Source organism: Galeopterus variegatus, unplaced genomic scaffold (assembly GCF_000696425.1).
Source record: "Galeopterus variegatus unplaced genomic scaffold, G_variegatus-3.0.2 Scaffold2102, whole genome shotgun sequence".
NCBI lineage: Eukaryota > Metazoa > Chordata > Mammalia > Dermoptera > Cynocephalidae > Galeopterus > Galeopterus variegatus.
The window spans coordinates 164,603-186,789 of NW_007728213.1; the positions used below are offsets into that span (position 1 = coordinate 164,603).

The window sequence follows — 22,187 nt, forward strand, 5'->3', positions numbered from 1 at the left end:
CCTTGTATGTCTCTGGATCTTTTTGAGGAGGGTGTGGTTAGAGGGAAATTTTAAAAAAACTTGCTGCAGAGAATGTAATAGATTTGGATGTCAACTGGAAGGAGTGAGAACAAGCAAAGGAAGGCAGTCTTCCAGAATCTGTCAGTTGAGTGTCTTTCTAGCTACTGCTAATGGAGAAGGAAACAGGGACATAGAGAATATGCCGGCAAATTCTAAGAGGAAATCAAAACTGATAAAACTGCTGAAGAGTCGATCCTTTTGTCCTATCATGGGCTTCGCAATATTACACATTTCGTGAAAACTCAGAAATGACAACAAAGTATGGCATTTGTTTCTTTATTATAAACAACATAAGGATGATTTTCTTTTATTCTAGGACAATTCTCTGGGGTTCAGCAATTTTCTTAAAACTTCTCCCACATCAAATTGCCAGGCTCTCAAATGAAATGCAGCCAATTAGAAATGTCTTTCTCTGCATCTTCAGCAAGTTCTTAGCAGCTTGAGTGCTTGTATCTTTTTGGGTCTCTGCTTTTAACGACCACAGCATTTCTTCCATCACCATGCAATTCTGAATTATTTGGAGTAAATGAAAGCAAATGAAAATCTATGGATAAAAACTACAAACTACACTTGGCTTAACCATGAGTTTTTCTATGCTCCAAGTCCCAAGAAAAGCTTTCTTTAAAATGAGCATTTATTCAGGACTGCTTATGTGCTGTCGTGGACAAGGCCCTGCACAGACTCTAAAAGCAACGTACTACCTTGGCCCCATGCTAAGGATTTACAGGCTCGCGAACGGGTAGGACACACATGTGAAATGACCACAGGACACTGCAACTTCCTCCTCCTCCTCTGCTGCATTGCACAGTTCTAGCCCCCCTTCCATGTACCCAGCAGACTGAAGCTGAAAACTCCAGTCACCCTTAGCTTTGCCCCCTCCCTCAGCCTTCTTGCCTCACTCCTCAAGCCTCCTTGATTCTGCCTCCAAAATGTCTGTAGAATACATCCCCTCCATTCCCACACTTCAGTACGTATATTATTCTGCTAAGACTGCCATAACAGAGTACCGCAGATGGGTGGCTTAAATTTGTCTCACAGCTCTGCTAGAAGTCTGAGATCAAGGTGTGGTCAGAGTTGGTTTCTTCAGAGGCCTCTCTCCTTGTTTGGTAGATGGCCATCTTTTCCCTGCATCTTCAGATGGTCTTCTCTCTGTATGTGTCTACATCCTAATCTTCTCTTCTTGTAAGTACACCAGTCATATTGAATTAGGGACCACCTGAATGACCTCATTTTTAACTTAACCACCTTTACATGAATTTTGGGAGACATAATTCAGCCCATAAAGTATGTCATATAAGGACTTTCAAAAATTGGCCTCAGCCTTACCCCTTCAACTTGGCTTTAGATAATCTCTTCTACACAAATTTAAGCTACACTCAAAGACTTAGAGCTCTCCAAATATGCCTAGTATCCTCCCCACATTGTGCCTTAGCTAATGCCATTCCTTCTACCTTGAGTTCTTAGAAGATGGGACCCCCCCCAACCTTCACCCCCTAGCCCAATTCCTTAGCCTGGTGAACTCCTATTAATCAAGTCATAGGTCCGATGCCATCTCCTCTAAAAAACCATTCCTGAACTACCTGAGCAAAATTAATCCACTTCTGTGCTCCCATAGCTGGTATGTAATTAACATGGCACTTGTCCCTGCATTGAAATTCTGAATTCCCACTTGCCTCCTTGTTAGAATGTGACACGCTTACATTTACAGTGTTCGACAAATAGTAGGCACTTCATAAACATTTGCTGAGTGAATGAAATGGAAGAGAGTGTAGGCCAGACTAAATGAAAATTCTGCTAGAATTTAACAGAAGAGATTATTACATCCTGGAGGGAAGGATCTCAGAAAGAAAACAGCAAAACAAAGGAAGAACATTATCGTGGTCCAGCAATGGTAGTGTTTCTCCTCGGCTTTCTGGGCACATTGTTCTGCTACATTTCCCAGCTCCCCTACTGTTGACTGGGACATGAGCCGGAGTTTGGCCAATGGCATCCTGGCCTTCAAAGACCTCTCGAGAGTCTCTATTCTTTCCACATCCCTGGATGAAGAAGATATAGTAGACAACTGAGGCCCTAAGGAAATGGTGGAGCCACTAGCTGAGAAGGAGCTTGGATCTCTGCATGGAAGGGCACTTGCTAACAGCTAAGTGGACTGTGACATGAGGAAGAAATAATACTGTGTTAAGCCACTGAGACTAGGGGGATATTTATTATCGCATTCACTCCCTTGACTAACCCACAACCAAAATATCTAATGTGCTACATTCAAGTTATTCTACTTCTAACTGCTTTGGTGTCCATACTGTCTATTTTAATTCAAAGGAGGCATCATCAAGATTTGGCCTAATATTTGCAAAAGTGATTCAAATTGTTGTCTCCAATGTGACTACACAGATACTTGGGGAAAGGAATAAAGTTATGGCAAGATAGCACAACAGTACATTCCCCTGGCCCCAACAAATACGATTGGTTTTGCCATGGCTTTAAAACAAAACAAAAATAAAACTTAGCTATTATGCCCCAAGCTACTTACTACCTTCTCCCCCCGCCTTTCAGAGCCAAACTGCAAGAGGAGATTCCTTTTAGCATCCGTGTTCGGAGTCTCCTCCTGCTCCCTACTGTCCACCCCCAACCAGCACCAATAACCAAGGCCTCTAGTAACCTCTTAGTCAGACTCTTTGGTCTTTCCTCTGTTGTTCTTCTCAGCTCTCCTTAGCTCCTGACACTGACTGCTTCCTCTCTGAAATGAATCCTCCTTAAATTCTACGCCACTGAGCTCTCTTGATTATCCTTCCTTTAGAATTGATCTTTTCATTTGAGGAGGGTAACGCTTCTTTTCATTCTACCCCTCCCCTGTGACAATCTCATCCATCTATGCAGGTGACTCCTATCCTCGCCCTGGCCTCTTTCCAATTGCCTTCTAGACTTTTCCTGCAAGTACCCGAAATTCATCACTTAGTTACCTCACAGTTTTCCTTATTTCTCAGAATAGCATCGCCACCCTCTCATTCACTGGGCTCAACACTTCAAAGTGATCTTTGACTCCTCCTCTTCTTCCCCCGACATCCAATCAATGATCTGGTCCTGCTGGGTCTCTTCTGTGCCACTATTTCAGACCTTCATTACTTCTTGCCTAGAGCACCATTAACAGCTTCTCTCTAGCATTCTGTATCTGTCAGGTCCACTGGAAAAAAACAAACCACCCTGGTTATTTTAACAGTATGATAGAGGGAGTTGGCTAAACAGGTGCTGATTATCTTTGAAAAAGTGAAGAGGGAACCCACTAACAACAGAGACAGTAACTGAGGGAAGCAGCTATACTCCCGGGGCAAGGGAAACAAATGTTGTGGTACCATAATTCAGATGCCTTGAGACCTGCGGGGCAGGAGTCAGACTGCCGGGGAGAGAGCTCTGCCTGGTTATTGCTGGTGCTCCAAAGCGGGTATGATGAAGCAGGTTTTGGGAATTCAGAAGAAAAGTGAGACACTGATTCCAACTGTCACTGCAGGGCAAGGGGCCATTGTTGGAGCAACACTGAGAGGAACAAGCCAGCAAGTAGAATGGAGTGAAGTCCCTTCTTCCCCGCCCCCCGCCCCCCCAATCAAACTGGCAGAATCTAATGGGAAGTCAGCTGGCAAGGAGATCGCGGCTTGCAGAATCCTAGCCCCAGAATACACAATATAAAGTATAAAAAAGTGGATTTGGCGCATTTCTCTACCGCTAGCTTCTCTCTCTTAGTAATCAATTTTCCATAAGACCTCTAAATTAGCCAGCATTTATCGAACACTTACTACATGCCAAGTGCAATTCTAAGCACATTACACGCACTGACATTCAGTCCTCATAACATTTGAAGGTGTATACTATTGTTATCCATGAGGGAGTTATGTCATTTGCCCAAAGAGATAAAAGTAGCTTATAATTGGTAGATTCAGGATTCTGAGCCACAGTCCCTAGAATCTGGTTCCCTGGCCACAACTGCCTACCAATAAAACACTGATTCTCAAACTTTTTTTTTTTTAAACTTTCACACCAACATGTACCTGAGGGAAAAAAAATAAAACAGAAGGGTAAGATTCTGTATTAGTCCACTTTTGTTGTTTATAACCAAATACATGGAGCTGGGTATTTTATAAAGAAAACAAAATTTATTGCTTATAGTTTCTGAGACTGGGAAAGCCACAGTCCAAGGACCACATCTGGTGGTGGTGGCAGTGACCCCTCAAATTGCAAGATGGAGGAAACAGAACATAGAGAATAACCTCATTCACGCTTTTTTAAAGCCCTCCAAACCACGCCCATGACCACCATTTTTAATCCCTCTTCAAGTACCCACCTTTCAATTACCGTAATAGGATTTCCCACCCTCAACAGTTACAGTTAAGTTTTGGGGGGACACTCAACCCAAGGCAGATTCCTTAAGTAAATAATTCTCCAATAGCAGTGTGTACATGTAAGAATCATCTGAGGATGTGAGCAAAATTAGGATTTCAGAACTCACTTTCCAGAGACCGATTTGGAAGGTCTGAGAGAGGGAATCTGAATTTTAAACAAGTGAACCCAAAATTCCCCACCCCACCCACCCCATGATTGTGATGTAAATAATCTATGGACCACAATTTGAGAATACTTACTTGGCAGGGATTGGTGAAAAAGAAAGGGAGAGGGGATATAGTTTGCAAAAGTCCTTCTGTCCCTCAGTTGGGAACCAGAGTTTTCAAATGCAACTCTGATCATACTCATTCTGCTTAAAAACCTTTTGACTCACTCAATGAAATGTTAAATATCAGAAATGAAATTTCAATACAAAAAAACCTTTTTTTATTAAATGTGAAAGCAAAACAGGTATATCTATTTAAATACTTTTTTACATATTTATAGACACAACAAGGACAAATAATTTATCAAAAATTACAAGTTAAAGAACAGCACTATTTTGAAACAGCCAATATAGCACCTGAAAATACCTCATTTTGTCCACAATTAGTGAACATTACCTCCAAACAAAAGTAACTTTGCATTTTCTTGTGAAAAATATAAAAGTTTTTAAAAGATGTCTGCCAAGATTGTTCAGAAACAGTCCATCCTTCTAAATCTGACAAAGCGTAATGCCTTTATTGAGAACTTCTATTTTTACCAAATGGCTTTAAAAACCACTTGTGTTTTTCTCTGAGCTTAGATGAATTCTAAATCATCACTTTCAGACCATAGGGTATCAACATAAACAAAAACAAATCAGAGTGAGAGTTTCGGCTCGCTTCTCTTCATACTGAGCGAAGAACTTTCTCTTTGGCTGGGTGAAATACCATGGTATACTGTGACGTCCAATCTACTATACAGGGCTTCACCAAGCCAAAGCAGCCACACCGAAAGAAATCTGCCAGGTTCTGCGTGAATCCAAGGCTGCCAAGAAAAGAAGAGAACATGTCTTACTACATTTCCTGCATAGCTCTTGACAGACATTCATTCAAACCACAAACATTCACTGAAAATCTATAATGTACATCCTTTGAAGATCCTGGAGAAATCAGACAGTTCCTGGGCTTACAGAACCTTAAAACTGAAGCCCTGAGGGCCGGCCCGTAGCTCACTTGGGAGAGTGTGCTGATGATAACACTAAGGCCACGGATTCGGATGCCTATATAGGGATGGCTGGTTGGCTCACTTGGGAGAGCGTGGTGCTGACAACACCAAGTCAAGCATTAAGATCCCCTTTACCGGTCATCTTAAAAAAAAAAAACTGAAGCCCTGTTCCATTTCTGGACCTGAATCCCTATTTTGAGCTTCCCTGGCTTCTGCTCAGCAACTTACCTGGGCTTTTCTTCATTCGTCACTTCATTTTGGGTCCCCCCACTCACTGGACTCATTGGCCTGATCACTGACATTAATAAGTTTCTTTCTTTCTTTTCCCACCTGCCCTAATTCAGACTTTGATTATCTCAAAGGCCACATAGGCCAGAACAACTGTAATCATTGGCCTGATCACTGACATTAATAAGTTTCTTTCTTTCTTTTCCTACCTGCCCTAATTCAGACTTTGATTATCTCAAAGGCCACATAGGCCAGAACAACTGTAATCAACAAGATGGGTTTTTTACCTAATTCTTCTAAGCAGCTTTCTAAATGATGTTCTGTCTCAACCTTCCAATTCATCTTACATACTGGAGACTGTCTAGTCATCCCAAAACCCTGATTTATTCATAGCCCCTCACCTCCCAATCAAAACCATTTAAAGATATTCTTCTGCTCAGAGGCTCAAATCCAAATTCCACATCTCTGTATACACAGCCCTACACAATGAACTCCTTAAGTTTTAGCCCCCAAACTTATCTTTATAAACCTCCTGCTCTAGCTACTCTGGCTCTCTTTCTCGGACAGTCATACTGTGTAGGCCTGGAATCCACACTCCCCCACCTTTACCTCAGGTAACCCCCTTATCCTTTTAAATCCTACCCGTTCTCAAGGCCCAGTCAATGTCCACATTCCCCCTGGAGCCCTTCTGACTACAACTGTCTTCAGCATAATTTTTTCTCTGTTAAATTCCCGAAGTGCTACTATCTTTTTCGGTTATAAGGAATGCTTATTTTCATGCATATGCCCTATCATTTAAGTGCCTCACCCCTTCTCCTACACAAATGAAAATACATCTGTGCACAAGGATGATGTGCTGCTGTTGAGATGATTATGCTGTGCATGAGGATGTTTGTGCTGCTGTCAATAAAAGACCATCGGAAAGCAGCCTCCTGAGCAGAGGGCTGACTATATGGAATTGATGGGGTGGCAGTAAGGAGACATGCTGGGAATTTGTAGCTCAAGAGCTAGTTAGTGAGTGAAAGTAACTTAGGGGAGGCCAAATGAGTAAAATCTTTGGTTTGGGTGGGATTTTGGAAACTAGACTCAAAGCAACTCTAAGGCTGTACCTTTAGTTCCTCTAGTTTATGTTGCCATTACTCAGCAAACGTGCCCTAGGTCCTCACCTCTGTCTCTCTGTTCAGACGCTTCTCCAGGGCTTGGAATGCCCTTCCTCCCATCTCCATCATGCCCTGCCCCACATCATTCAGGATTCAGCTTAAGATTCCACCTCTATCACAAGACTTCCATACATTAACGGAGTAAATATTTATTCCTCTGGTTAAACCACTGATAAAGAGACTTTATTATCATTGCCAGTCTGAAACAGTCATCACAAGCTTTACACTACTCTCCACCCCCATTGCTTTAGCCATTTCTTCCCAATTAAGTCAATTTCTCTCCTCTCGAAATACACACTGTGGTCATATTCCAGTCTCTGATTTCCTTGTCTAACAGCCTAACAGTTTCATCTTGTACCAAGAGTATGCTTTAAAATAGAATGCTCATGAGATATGCAGTGAGTGTTCAAATCCCAGGAGGGCTCTGGGTCACCTCTGCAGCACTCCCAGCCTCTAAGACCCTGATATAGGTGGCAGGGAGATAAGCTTCAAAGCCTGATCTTTCCTATCATATGATGACGGCCTTCCTACAACACTTTCATTTTCAACTGAGGACAGATTTTACATAACCAATGATCAGGAGGGAACATATCACAAACCTAAAAATCTAGCTTCTCCCTGACATAGGTGGGCACATTAAACATAAGGCTAAAAGAATTACTGGTGATAGAAAGCTAGGTTGAAAATCTTGGCAAAGCACACGATCTAACGCTTTCTACAGAGAGTCTTGTGGCTGGCTTTCTCAGCCATGTGCTTAATTATCTCACATTGACTCCAAGCCAGCAACATGCAACCTTGTGACCATGTGGCTTGACTGGAGAGATTCCCCATCCTGGCAAAACTTCAAAGTCACTTACTATTTGTGCTGAGTCCAATAGACTAAATCCCAAATTCTTACCACTTTGTGGCTTATGACCCAACTGCTTGTCACTGAGGCTTCTAAGAAAAAGGGGTTCAACTCCACCAGATAGCAAGTTGGAGGACAGCAGCATGGCCATGGGTGATGGCACTAGGTTTGGAAACAAGTGGCTAGGGATCACCCACAGGACTCAGTGGCCAGAATAGATCTCACTTACTTGTATGGTGTCTTCCTGAGGGACAAGGTCTGTTTCATATGCCTGCTCTGCTTTAGTAGGCTGATTCTCTCATGGGAGGTCAGGCCCAGAAAAGCAATCTGAAAAAGAAAGTTGGAACGTCCATGAAAATTAGCAATACATCAGAGAACACTGGCCATTGGCTCTTGAGCCACGCCCTATAAATTCCCAGCATGGCTCCCCACTGCCATCCCCCAAAGACAACACCTCTAGCCTTCTAAATGAAGATCATGGTGATGGCAAAAATTCAGCAGCCTTATACTATACTCTCCGATGTAAATCTCATAGCTAAGCTTTTTTCTATTTTTTGATGGTCTGATTTTCACCTCTAGCCTTCTAAATGAAGATCATGGTGATGGCAAAAATTCAGCAGCCTTATACCATACTCTCCGATGTAAATCTCATAGCTAAGCTTTTTTCTATTTTTTGATGGTCTGATTTTCATTAGCCTTCAAAAAAGTACTGTGCATTGACTTAGAGCTGTGAAGTAATTGCTTTATTAATTCAAGCCATGGCTTATAGCCATGTTTAAATTCTCAACAAATTCAGCATGCAACTTTTAGATGAATAAAACAATATAAGGTCATTATCAGTACAATTATCTCAACTTGTGTGTTCTTAGTATCTCTTTGAAAAGGGCCAAAGAAAAAAGTTAATAATTTGAAGCAAAGAAAATTTAAATTCATAAATTTGGGGAAAAGTAAGAATTAAGGTGACTTAAAAACTCCCAAAAAATTAAAAACCATAACTTTTCAGAGTTATTTCATTTAACCCTCAAAACAACTAAACAACAAGTTTCTTATCTATAAAACAACAGAGCTCATCACACTATTCTCATCATATTGCTTTAAGGATTTAGAATAACACAACTAAAATACCTAGTGCAGAGGCTTAGGAAGGGAAGTAACAGATCTAAGGCCACATGGCTTAGAGTGGCAGAGCAGGGACTAACACCTTGGCTGACATAGGAATAAAGCCCACGCTCCTAACCTACAGACTACACAGTCAGTTTGACTTGCTCAGTCAAAGCCATGACTAAACAGAAACTCAGGAAATGAAGTTTTCAAAGAACTAGATTATTTTATCTATTAAGAAACAACTCTGCTTTGAATTCTTGTTTTTGAAAACTATCTGAAACTTTGAGTCCATTTTTCTGCCTTCTAAGGTATAGTATAGACACTTTCTAAAGTACAGCATAGACAAATATATTAAATTTCTTTTAAAACTTAAGAATATTACAGTCACATATAATTGTACTTGTTCTAAGGGTCCACAAAAAGAAAGAATTAGAACTGATGTCTCAAATCTTAGGTTCTGCTTTTAACTCCACCTCTTACTAGGACTATGGCCATAATAAGCAAGGCATCAACATCTCTTAGGTTTATTTTTCTCATCCACAAAATAAAGACACTACTTTGGCACGGTCTACACTTCAAATGCTTGAGGAAACAGATGGGGAAAATGCTTTGGAAAATGTAAAGCATACATAAATATTAAGTGTTATAAATGATAGTAATTAATATTAATAATCACTGATACTAATACCCATTCTTACTGCCTGAGTCTGTTGATGTCAGAGACATGAGATTAAGATGAATGTTCAGAATAAACCTCAGTTTAGTCAGTATTAATTCTTTCCTGAGCATTTTTTTTTTCATTCTTTACTTCTTTATTATTATCATCACTTCTATTTTGGAATTGGTTACTTTCCTGTAAAAGTAGAATTCATTTTGCTTTTGTTGAGTAATGCTCTAATTATCTGAGGTCTCGCAGTAATTGGCTCAGACTCATCTCTGCTGCCCATTCCATGTGGGCAGGCCATGGCAACAGTGAGAATTAGGTTAGGCTCATAGGGGAAGAACTGCAGCATGGAGGGGACAGAAGCTTTGTAGAAAGCTGAAGGTTGTGACTACTGCCCTGGAGCTCAAACTTTCTGATGGCCATGACCTTCTCTGAAAGTGTAATTACCATGTCTATTGATTAGTGATGTACCTTTCATTTCTTCCCGACTCCCATCCTTAATTTAAGCACTGCATTGTGATAAAGGTAACAAACTAGGCTGGAAAAATTGAGGGAAAATAATCATCTCACATTTGCATGGTGCTTTACAGTTTATACCATGCTTTCACACAACATGTAATTTAACTGTATGATGGAAAAAGCCCTTGAATGGGATTGTCAGAATATCTAAGTTTCCAGTCCTGATTTTGCCCCTTAGTGGGTGACCTTGAGCAATTCAAGTCCTCTCTCTGCACATCTATCTGTAAAATAAAGAGGTCAGATTAAATAACTCCTAGGTCTAGCTCTAACAATGTATTGTTCTAACCTTTAAACCATCCTGTGAGAATAGTAATATCATCCTTACTTTATAGACAAGAAAACTAAATTCAAGAGTGGTCAAATAAAAGAGTGGTCTAAACTGACAGAGTAAGTGACAGAGGTAGGACTAGAGTCCATGTCTTCTGGTTTTAAATTCAAATCTTTCTACCTCATTAGAGGTTATTGGAAATTTTACCCAAAGACATTATAAGAAAAGCAATAAATACCTGAAAGAGTTGATTAAATAATAAAAATGTTGACCATGAGAAATGGAAAATTGCTAGCATGAAGATATATAAAACCCAAGGAGAACAGGCTACAATCTGATTGAGGTAGGTCCATAGTCCATCTTCTTTGAATGTTGTGGCACAATGATTTGACCAATCTGTGAATTCACAAAAAAAGAACCCATTATTAAAAAAGGAAACACACTAGTGATCATTCTCCAAGAAGATTAAATCACTGCAGTTCTATTTAGGAATAAGAGAAAGCAAGACATAATGGCACAAATCAGAATTCAACTTTAAGATTTTATCTTCCAAATGCCAGCTCAACTACCAAAGATGAGAAAATGTTACCTCAATGTCAATTAAGGCTATGATAACATGACATCAGTAGCTGACGGTAAAGGAATAAAAGCGAAAAAGGTTCATAAAACCTTTACTAACATCAGCAAAACCCACATAAAATGCACTGGCCAGACATTAACTGTCCAAGGACTTGCCAACTGAGAATGATAATATTTAATAAAACATCTGTCCTAGAAAATTCTCTTATTCGTGTTACAGCAAGTTATGAGTCTATTACAGGACTGAAAATAAACTCTTATTAGAGGTTCAGATGAACAGGCCATTGCTGTGGGCACAAGATACCCTATAAACCCCTAGAAGCCATATGAATACAACCTAACAGCATGCAGGGAGCCAAGTTTGGGTGTATTTCTGCATTGGTAACATAACTAATCCTGCAGAGGAAGAAAGGCCAGATATCCCCAGGAAAAGAACATAGAGCAAGATTCAGTGGTCTCAGCTCAGTCTCTCCCCCATAATCTCTATATGTCAATTAAAAGAGAGGACTTCATTATGGCCTTTATGATACTGACCCCCTAACCTATGCAGCTCAGAGTAGCAGTATGGAGAAATACAGGTAGAAAGCAGCAGAAACAAGGCAAAAGATCTTCAAGGTTATGTAAATCTAATGACATTTACAGGCACCATGACCATGCATAAAGGATGAATTATTTTTGAAATGAGAAGCCTGCAGATTTGCACCTTGTTTCATAAATGCCTCTGACCATTTGACATGACAGTTTTAGACATTTTTCCCAAAGCAGCACTGAAGAGCTCCTAGAACAGGAAGAAAATGAGTCCATGACTTTACTATCGACTGTCCATTTTAGTCCTAAAAATATATGTATTTTTTTCTTTTTGAGTTTCATTTGATTTCCAACCATCTTTCATGAATATATGTCTGAAGCATTCTAAGAGTAATCATCATAGAGTAACAATCAGGTAACAAGTTAAGGCAAATTACACCCTCTTTAGAGCTTCTCATTAGAACCACAAAGAAAGATGCTTCCCATGCACGTGACATCACAAAAAAGAACAAAATTTCTAACAGCAAGTGGAAAAAACAGCTGTTGAGTGAGAAAGAATATCTACTTTCTTTCAGCTTATAGATTTCTACTGCTCCCTTCTGGGAATTTTTTTGATAACAGAGCATAATCTCACACTGAAGTTTTCAGAGTACTGATTTCAGATTTAATATCAAAGATACAGCTGCAAGTGGCCATGCACATTATCTTATGCAATATAACACTTTAATATGTGCTAATACATCCTTATTAGGTGGCCAATGGCTAATTATCAGGAATTCATATTGTCTAAAGTCAAATCATTTTCATCTTTAGATGGCTCTCACAGTTACAAAGTTTGTCCTGATATTGATCTAAAATCTTTTTCCCTGTGACTTATAGAATGCTGACACTTTGAGTCAATTACTGTCCAGCCTAAAGACAGACCTCACAAACATGAAATGGACAGAAACTGTATAGAGGCAGAAATAGCTGCTACTGGATCACACAAGAAAAAGGGGTATACAGCAGGACTGTAGTAATAACAGTACTAGTGGTAAAGAGAGGAGGTGGGATACAGTGAGCTCTCATTAGAGAAAAAGAGCAAAATTTCATTTTCCTGTATGTGAAATGATAAATGACATGATGTGCTTGTGCAGTGTAAAGAAATATTGTTGGAATATATATGGAATAAAAAGAACAAAATATACTCGGCTAGTCTACACAATTGTAAGTGAATGTAAGGTGGAACTGTTCCTAAGGAACAAAAACATAAGAGCAAAATTTCATTTTCCTGTATGTGAAATTATAAATGACATGATGTGCTTGTGCAGTGTAAAGAAATATTGTTAGAATATATATGGAATAAAAAGAACAAAATATACTTGGCTAGTCTACACAATTGTAAGTGAATGTAAGGTGGAACTGTTCCTAAGGAACAAAAACATAATACAAAAATTGGTTCAAACCCAAAGAAAAAAGACAAAGAAGAGGGAAGAATCGATGTGTGTAACAAAAAAATAACTTGTACAGACTGAATGTGATGGAAAATCGCTTCTGTCCTTATCAATACAGTCTTATGCTGGATACAGACACCAAACAAAGGTGACTATTTTTAGTGAGGAGAGACAAGTGGTGTAAAATCTGGCTCCTCTGCCCTAGGACCAAGTCCAAGAGTCAAGTTAGTCCAGGGGCTAACAAAGAAAAGTTTTCCAGGAATATGCTGTATTGTCAGGCCTTAAAAGGGCAACCCTCAACAGAAAGAAGCGCTGTCAAAAAAGTCTTTTATTTCTTATGTCACAAGACATAATCTAAGAGATTTTAAAATTCCAATGCTCAGGGTTACTGGTCACCTTTGACAAAAACTAAGCCCAGGAATCACTACCTTCTGACTATTACACCTATTTGAGATGATGACGGTTACATTTAGCTACAAAAGCATTCCCTGGTGATCAGAGACACCCAAGGTATCAGATGGGAAAGGGTCTCACAAGGTAACTGAAGCCCTTGCCATGGCATGGCAAAAAATAACCCATTTCACATAGATAATAATTAACAAACTCTAAAAATAAAACACTCAAAAAGCAAAATTTGTCATGCTGGATGTTTCTACGAAAATGGGAGGCTGGGGGACAAGGAATTACCTTTCAAAAACTAAATAAAAATAAAATTTAAACTAAAAAGAGCCAGAAAGAGGGAGAGAAAGAGGGACAGAGGGACAGACAGAGAGAGAGCACACAAGCATGTGCTGGGGCTTGGGATGCTAAGGGAAAAAGAAAAAAATATAGGAAAAAAACTTCCCTAATGTCTTCCCGAACCACTTCAGATTTCATCTGAAGCAACAAATTAACACTGTTGGTAAAATCTAAGACTTGAGCATGAATATAACAGGAGGGTAGATGGAAAAAGACTACGAGTGGAACCTCTGCATCTAGAGCCAAATTCTCCCAAAGTCTTCAAAATAAATAAAGTTCAAACACATAAATAAACTACAAGCGCTATAGTTTTTCCAGTCAGGTAATCTGTTCCAACGTCTGAACAGCATAGCCACACAATTCTTAAGAGCTAACCTTGCTTTAGTTTAAACCCTGTCCTTCTTAGCCAATCACCCTGGAACAGATGGCTGTCATTCCCTACATGAGAACTCTTGACACTCTTTTAAACTGCTACAGAAAGTTATTTTCCTTTCTCAGTGCCACAGAGTAAATGATCTAATATTTTCTTCCATGTTATTTCCAACTTTTCAATTCTTACACTTTTCCCATCAGTTCACAGTTTCAACTTGATATTTATCAAATGGCATATGCTTTCAGAACTTTGTTCCTTAACTACTGTGACCACCATCCCCCAGCCTCTCCACCACTGACCTTTTTCTTTTTCTGTTTTATTTACCACTTTCTGCTTTGTACTTGAACAGCTGACTTTTCCTCCTCACTGGGGGATAAAGCTGCACTTGCCTTAAATGAATTTCTATTTTTGACCACTTCCCAAATTTATCAAGATTCTCTTCCAAAGTACTGAGAACTAACCTCTTTTAGCATTTTTTGCAGCTTCCCAATGCTGAGAGACTCTTAGAGGCATCTGCTTTGTTTTTTATTAGGGGTATGGTTTATAGTCACCAGGCCAGAACGTGATATACAAGGGTTTACAAGGAAAAGTAGAAGTAGGTACAAGTGTACAAGCTTGTTGTAAGAAAGATTTATACTTACAGACAAAGGATCCGTATATAATCCAGTTACATACCACGGAAAGGAAAAACAAGAAGAATATGAAATAGTGATGGTTGCCAAAACCTAAATCAAAAAGAAAAAAAATACTTAATGCTTTATTTTCTTATAATGATTTTCCAGATAAGACCTCATTAACCACTTTCCTGTCAAAAGCCTTCACCAAAGTAAAACAGAAGTAAGGCTGTGGCTTTGCTTTTAAATACCAAAAGTGAACAGTTTTTTTTTTTTTTTTGTCCTTTTTGAGACCGGCTGCCCCACACTCAGCCAGTGAGCATTGTGAGCGCACCGGTCATCCCTATATAGGATCCGAACCCGCAGCGGGAGCGCTGCTGCGCTCCCAGCGCCGCACTCTCCTGAGTGCGCCACAGGCTTGGCCCAAGCGAACAGTTCTGATATGTCACATTCAATTGTCCATGTTAACTAAACTAAAAAATATTTACTCATTACTTACTTAAAGGGTGATGCTTTTTTTAAAAAAAACAAAGTTAACTAAGCAAACACAGCTCTAAGCTGGCTAGAGCTAGAAGAGGGAAGGGAACAGGCAGGATTTGGGGCAAATCCCTCCCTGTCTCTTTCTTCCTTCCAAGTAACATGTTTATAAATGTACAACCTCTGAACATCAAGGATGGACTTGATCAGGGGGAATAGAGCAAATGAACTAGAGGAATAGCAGTAAATAGACATATTGCAGGAGACTGGACAGAGCAAAGAGGGGCAACCTGCAGCCTGTGAAATTTATAAAGAAAAGGAAGAAAAGGTGAGCATGCCAGTAGACAGGCCCATCTCCCGCATGTGCTGTCTTCTTGATGCTAGAGATGGGAACGTTTCAATGCTAATGACACAAATCCTCAGGTCCCCCTCATCATGGTCCCACCTTCTCCTGGAGCAGCAAAGCCCAGCAGAAGGAGCAATACCCACGTAGACAGGCCCATCTCCTGCATGTGCTGTCTTCTTGATGCTAGAGATGGGAACGTTTCAATGCTAATGACACAAATCCTCAGGTCTCCCTCATCATGGTCCCACCTTCTCCTGGAGCAGCAAAGCCCAGCAGAAGGAGCAATACCCACTGGAATTGGGAGACATAGGTTTACAGATTACTAGTTGTATCTCTGTAAGTTAAGTTGTTTAACTTCATAATACCTCTTCTACTTCACAGACCTGTGGCAATGAAACAGGATGATGTCTGCGAAAACACTATGTTAAATACAGTGTGATAAAAATGTATGGGCTCACTGCTATTGTTTTTCTACCACCATTCAATGCTGCCTGGCATAATGCCAATCACCTAAACTTTATGGTGGAAGGGGATCCATAAAGCTTGGGACCCCAAGAATCATCTAGCTCCCTGTTCTCCAGAAATAGGAGAGAACATGGCATCAGGGAAAACTGACTGTGCTGAGAAAGCTGCCTATTCATCAAGATCATAAAGGCATATCCTTTCCTGAAGACCCACAATCATAGCTCCTCTAAAGGTCCTCATATTAAAATCCTGACTTTTATTGTGATGGCTCAGAGGACACCCAGGGCTGCAGATCACAAAAAGGAATATTCCCTGGGTAGAAGGCAATCGTTAAATCTCTGTCATCTCTGATTCTAGCACCTACCTGAGCCTCGAAGAAGGCAAATGGAGAAGTTAAATAAGACAGAGAAGCCACAACACATAGAAAGAGCATGGTTGGAGTGGAAGACTGATACTTACTATTAAAATGACCTCAAGCAAATAATTTCACCTTTTATAGTTTTTCAGCTCTAAAATGGAGATAATAATACGAACCTCACAGATGTGCTCTGACGATCAAATTGGATAGCATATGTGAAAGTGTTTTATAAACTCAAAATATTATACAAATGACAATAACTGTCATTATCAACCTCAATAATCAGTTTTCCGAAAGTCTTATACCATAGAGATGATTCTCAGATAAGAGCCACAAAATGGAGCCCCTGGATATGCTTCCACTTTTTCTGAGTCACACACATAACTAAACATATGCTTAACTTCATAATGGTAACTGAAAAATTAAATCTCTCACCTATGCACCGTCCAGTCCACAGGCAGTGTTGATCATATCGAGCTACACAGGAGTTGCACACATGGCAATGGAGTGACCTTAATGGCTTCCTTATCTAAGTGGGCAATTAAGAGAGTCTATAAGCAAAAACCAGTGTCTCAAAGTGGTAACAAATCATAAGCAAAATTTAATCCTAGGTCATAAAGACATTGGCACAAATAATCCTAAATTAACTCACTATCAATTCACACGGAGGCTCTGGAATGCTTTATTAATATTTACTTCCAAATGTCTACCTTGTTTAGACCCCATTCCAGAGCCTACTCACACTGGCCAAGGTGAAATGAGGCAGTTCCACTTAGCAGAAAGAGCACTGGGCTAAGAAAAGGGAAACCTGAGTTCCATTTCTGGCCCTGCCAATGATTTGGGGAAATCCACTTTCTCCCATGGCTCCTCAGTTGCAAAATGACAGGTTTCACTAAGTGGTTTTCTAGGGTCATTATATGCCTCAGACTTCAAGTTATTTCTAATATATGCTTCATGACAGGAAAATCAAGCAAAATACACTATGGATAATTCACAAAGAGATTTTACCACAGGTAACTTCAAGAGATTATAAACATCATTCTTCCATATGTTCAAGGTGGTAAATTGTTCTGACAATAATATAAAATTAGAATCAGGTAAAAACAAAGGTGCATAAACATACCATGCAGATTTGACAAATCTTACATGAGCAACGTTACCAAGCATTTCCTTTTACTACAGAAGAAAAAATTATACAGAGAAGACTCACAAGACATGATGTACAAAATGTTCTGAAGTCCAGACAGCCAGTTTCTGCAAGGGTGATAATATTCTGAAAGACATGAAGTTTGACCTTACAACTGCATTTTACTGGAGAATGTATTATGCATGGTTATGTACCATTCTCACAGCTCTCACTCCAAACTGAAGTAGCTAGAAAAGCAATTTGGAATACTTGCCACCAAATCATTCTGTGCTTGAAATAATGTGAATTTTCAAGGCTGCAATTTCAACCAATAGCCAACAAATTAGAATGCATAAAAATCATACCACCCAACTACCACCTTCTCTCTGTGAATTGCAATCATCTCCCAGTTATAACCAATTAAAGAAAAGCAAATACACACATAGATACATCCATTAAAAAAGAAACAAAAACCACCTGTATACACCAAAACTGATGGCTACAAGCACCAAGGGCCAAGTCTTTCAGGAACACTGGCTTTCGGTAACAAAGAAGACAACTCTCCCGAACTTCTAAAACTTAACAAGCAGTAGAACACAAAGCCATGTCATCTGACAGATTCGCATTTGAGGGAAAAAAGGGGCATCTCCTCAATCAGTAGGGAGTCGGTTCCCCTGGCCCCTGCCTAGTTACCTTCATGTATTAAGTTTGGGAATTTAAACTAAATGACCATTATCTAAATGGTATTATAACAAAGTAGCAGATCATATCTGCTAACAGAAATTATACCTGAAAAAAACTTGGTGGGATATTACTTTAGTAGAAAATACAATATTTTTTAAAACTTTACTATACATAAATGAAAAAAGTATAACAGTGGAGAAATCTCACTTTTGCTGATTCCTACATCTACTAGGCACTAGAGATGCAGCCATGACAAAGGCCAATATAGCTGTGACTTTCTGAAGTTTACATACCTTCCTATTAAAAAATAAATATATATATACATACATACATACATATATATATGTATGTATGTATGTATGTATATATCAGTAACAAAGAAAGCTCACCACTTTCCTTTCTTCTTCACATATATATATGTATGTATGTATGTATGTATATATCAGTAACAAAGAAAGCTCACCACTTTCCTTTCTTCTTCAGAAGCCTTTGTGAAGCCTGGATCAGTTGCCCAAGTCTTGTAGAAAAAGTAGAGAAAGGCTATTATGCTGAAAATAAAAGCAAAATAAAAAGGGCTGCCTGCCAAATGTTGAAGCCAAGTTAAAGAATATAGCAAACTTCCATTAAAAAGAACATAATTATGAAGTAAGCAAATTTCATCATTGGTGCCTAAGAATCTCTCTCTCTGCATTTCTATCTCTGCCTTCCCTTATGTACACACATCCCCACCTCCAAACCTCGTCCCATCCTATGTTCTAATCCTGCAGAATTTGCTACTAATTAGCTAATAATTAATACTTCCTCATTAGTTGAAACTCATATTAAATATTGATAGGAATAGTCACAATTTATAAGAAACATCCTGAAGACTAAAAAACATTCAAGACTCAAATTAATCTCTAATGGTATAATTGTGGCTCTCCTGTGAGAATTTAGAAAAATATTCTCTGATCATTTTAACAAAATCATTAAAAGAAACAAACCTCTTAAAAATATTTCCCTATATGTTAGATAAATGCTTACAAACATTTCTTACTGGAAAGTTTAGTAACTAATCCTTATCACTGCATTAGGCTGAGTTAATTTAGAAACAAAACACTGCTCTTCTTGCAAAATGACTACAAATCACATACTATTTGAAAAAGGCAGATATTATGAATAAACGAAGTTGAAAAGTGTTTCAAGGATAAACATTACCCACTTTGAAATTTTTTAAAGTGGTACAAATTCTTGGTATAAAAAGTAAAACTTTGTTCTAGGGAAAGACGAATGTGCAGTAATAAATCAATAAACCAGTAGTAAACCAACTGTCCTTGCCCAATTTAACTAATTATTAACACAGTAACTGTACATATGTTCCAAGGTGTTGCTAAGCTATCTTGACCCAACTTCAGAGTAGAAAAGGTGGCTAAATAAGACTCTAAATCCTTGCTATTCAAAGTGTGGTCCACGGACTTGTAGCAACAGCTCCACCTGGGAGCTTATTAGAAAAGTAGAACTTCAGGCCCTCCCATCCTCACCCCCCGACCTACAGAAACAGACTCTGGATTTTAATAAGATCTTCAGGGGCTTCAAACTTATTAATGTTTGAGAAGCACTGATCTAACCCACAAAGACCAGCACGACCACACCTGGTTCAAATAGGCAGGAATAAATCATGTTAGCTTAGTTTATCATAGTTATTCTGCAGGTGAGCCCAGCTTTAAGAAAGAGACAGGGGCCAAAAAAGTTGTGTGAAATTGAATTTTAACAAAAAAAGTTTACTTAGAATGAATTAAGAACACTTTAAAGGGTACATAGGGTAAGACCTTTTGTTAAAGAATTACATCCTATTTTTTCCATAAAATCCTGATTAACACACGATACATTCTCAAAAATACATTCTGTTAATTATATGACGATCCTCCTATTCTGAATCTTATAAAACAAATCCCAGGAAAATCATAGGCTTCCCTCTCTCCAAGTAAAGTAAAATGCTCCCTATCCCCTCACATGAAATTCAAACACACTGCTTGCTTCCGTGCCCTAGCTTCTGGTTCACTGATCCAGATGCTTTCCACTTCCTCTCACTTACTTCTAACCATACTGTGAGGATGTCCAAGTCCTAATTCCCTTCAAGACCTAACTTAGATTCTCCCTCCCCTTGTAAGTCTTTTCTGATTACTTAGAGAAGTATTCTCTCCCTTCCTCGAACCTAAGATTACTTTTTCTATGGCACTTAGACTTTAGACTACAGTTATTTATAGACACATCAGCCTCCCCAGTAAGCTGGTAACCCTCTTGGCAGTTAAAAAGTCTCTCAATACAAGCTAAAATTTGCCCTTCTATAACTTTGACCAACTGGCTTTCATTTGTTAGATCCTTTAGATCTACACTATAGCTGTCCCTTAGGTCAATTCTACGTAAGCCTATTCCTTCATTTGCTCAATTAATGACCATTCTATATAGTGCATTGGCTTCCAAACAATAGACTTCCAAACACTTGAACTTGTAAGGTAGTGATCATACCTCCAGGATAAACATCAACATTGTTCCTTATTATAACACTTTCCTGGTCATATTCCTCCATTTGTGCTCCTATTCATCTTTATCTCTTTTAAAAGAACAGAATTCAAAACAGAGCCAACACTTCAGGTGTGTACTGACCAGTGCACAGAACAGTGAGGTTGCTGTTATCCTTTCCTTCGACACTCAAATCCTTGTAATACTATTTGTGAATACACTGGCTTCCTTGACAGCTGCATCACTAGCCATACTGGGCACTTAGTCAAAGCTCCTGGTTCTTTTTCATTTGACCTGAAGCTATGTCATATACCACTATAACATGCACTTACACAGCTGATTCTCTGAAAACAAGCACAGGACTTTACCTGTGTTTATCCCTCTTAAACTTAACCCAGTTAGTCATAGTCAGCATCACAAATGTAACATTCAGAGGTTCACCATTTCTTACCTGAGTCTCACTCTTACTTCCAAACTCATCAGGAAGGTCCTATTCTCTTTCACTCAATCCTCCTCCCTAATAAAAGCCAAGTACATGGCCTGCTCACCATATTAGAGGCACCAAAAGAAACTGATTGTCTGAGGAGCCAACCTAGAGTTGCCCTTAAAATCAGCTTCAACATACAGCCTTCCACACAAATTTTATCAGTAGTTATAATAAAATATTAGGCATTATTTATAGAATACCATTATGCAATGGGGACTGTGGTCAGCACTTTACAGACATCACACGTAGCACAATCCTTGCAGCCACCCCATGAGCTGTTATCCACAATTTACAGAAAAACTGAGACTCAGTGAAATTAAATAACTTGTCCAAATGTACATAACTAGCAAGAAAAAGAGCTAAAACTCAAAATCATTCTGATTCCAAAGACCATATTCTTTCCACAGTGCCCCAGACAGACCCTCTTCTCATAACAGACCAGTCAGTACCTGTGAGAGCAGAAGCCCCCACTCAATTTGGACTTGGCAACCTGAGACATGACTAGCCTAAATACTTAGGATGGGTCTTTCCAGCACCTCAGTCCATCCACAGAGCAGTTTCACCAGCATTTAACACTCAGCTAGAAAAACAATGATCTGATGGGTAAGTATGCCACCTACTGACTCACATGCCCTCACCAGCAGCAGGTCCATATGGGTGCCTAGACCAAAAGGCTTTATGTTGTACTGGTGAGTAAAACATTCCATCTTGTCAGTTCCAATGACTTAAGATTCTGTCCAGCTATGGAAATTAGTTCTTCCGACGTAACAGCAACTTCACAAACAGTGAGCAGTTTCTAGTTAACCTCAACTGAATATTAATTTCTGCAGCTGAGATTTTGAAACTATAATGGAGTTAAATTTTTGTTAATTTTGATTCTGTAAACTGGAAATAGTTCAATACAAAACCTTTTGTGCAAAATTTGAAATAATGTAAGTTGCTCAAATTTTTAAAATTCATCAAAAAATACAATTTTAGGGCCGGCCCGGTGGCGCACTGGATAGTGCGCCGCTTGGGAAGCGTGGCGGCGCTCCCGCCCGAGGGTTC

At 39.2% G+C, this 22,187-nt stretch overlaps 1 protein-coding gene across 1 annotated transcript in view; it reads right to left on the bottom strand.

Annotated features, from left to right (window-relative positions):
* Positions 1-4,861: 4,861 nt before the first annotated feature.
* Positions 4,862-22,187, bottom strand: part of ZDHHC13 (zinc finger, DHHC-type containing 13) — a 37,046-nt gene continuing 19,720 nt past the window's right edge. Inside the window, exons 10-16 of the mRNA XM_008580456.1 lie at positions 18,615-18,739; positions 17,552-17,614; positions 16,777-16,870; positions 14,723-14,806; positions 10,669-10,826; positions 8,105-8,202; positions 4,862-5,460 (exon numbers count right to left, since the gene is read on the bottom strand). Coding sequence (XP_008578678.1) covers positions 5,322-5,460; positions 8,105-8,202; positions 10,669-10,826; positions 14,723-14,806; positions 16,777-16,870; positions 17,552-17,614; positions 18,615-18,739 — 761 coding nt within the window. The 3' untranslated portion in view covers positions 4,862-5,321. The remainder of the gene's footprint in view (positions 5,461-8,104; positions 8,203-10,668; positions 10,827-14,722; positions 14,807-16,776; positions 16,871-17,551; positions 17,615-18,614; positions 18,740-22,187) is intronic.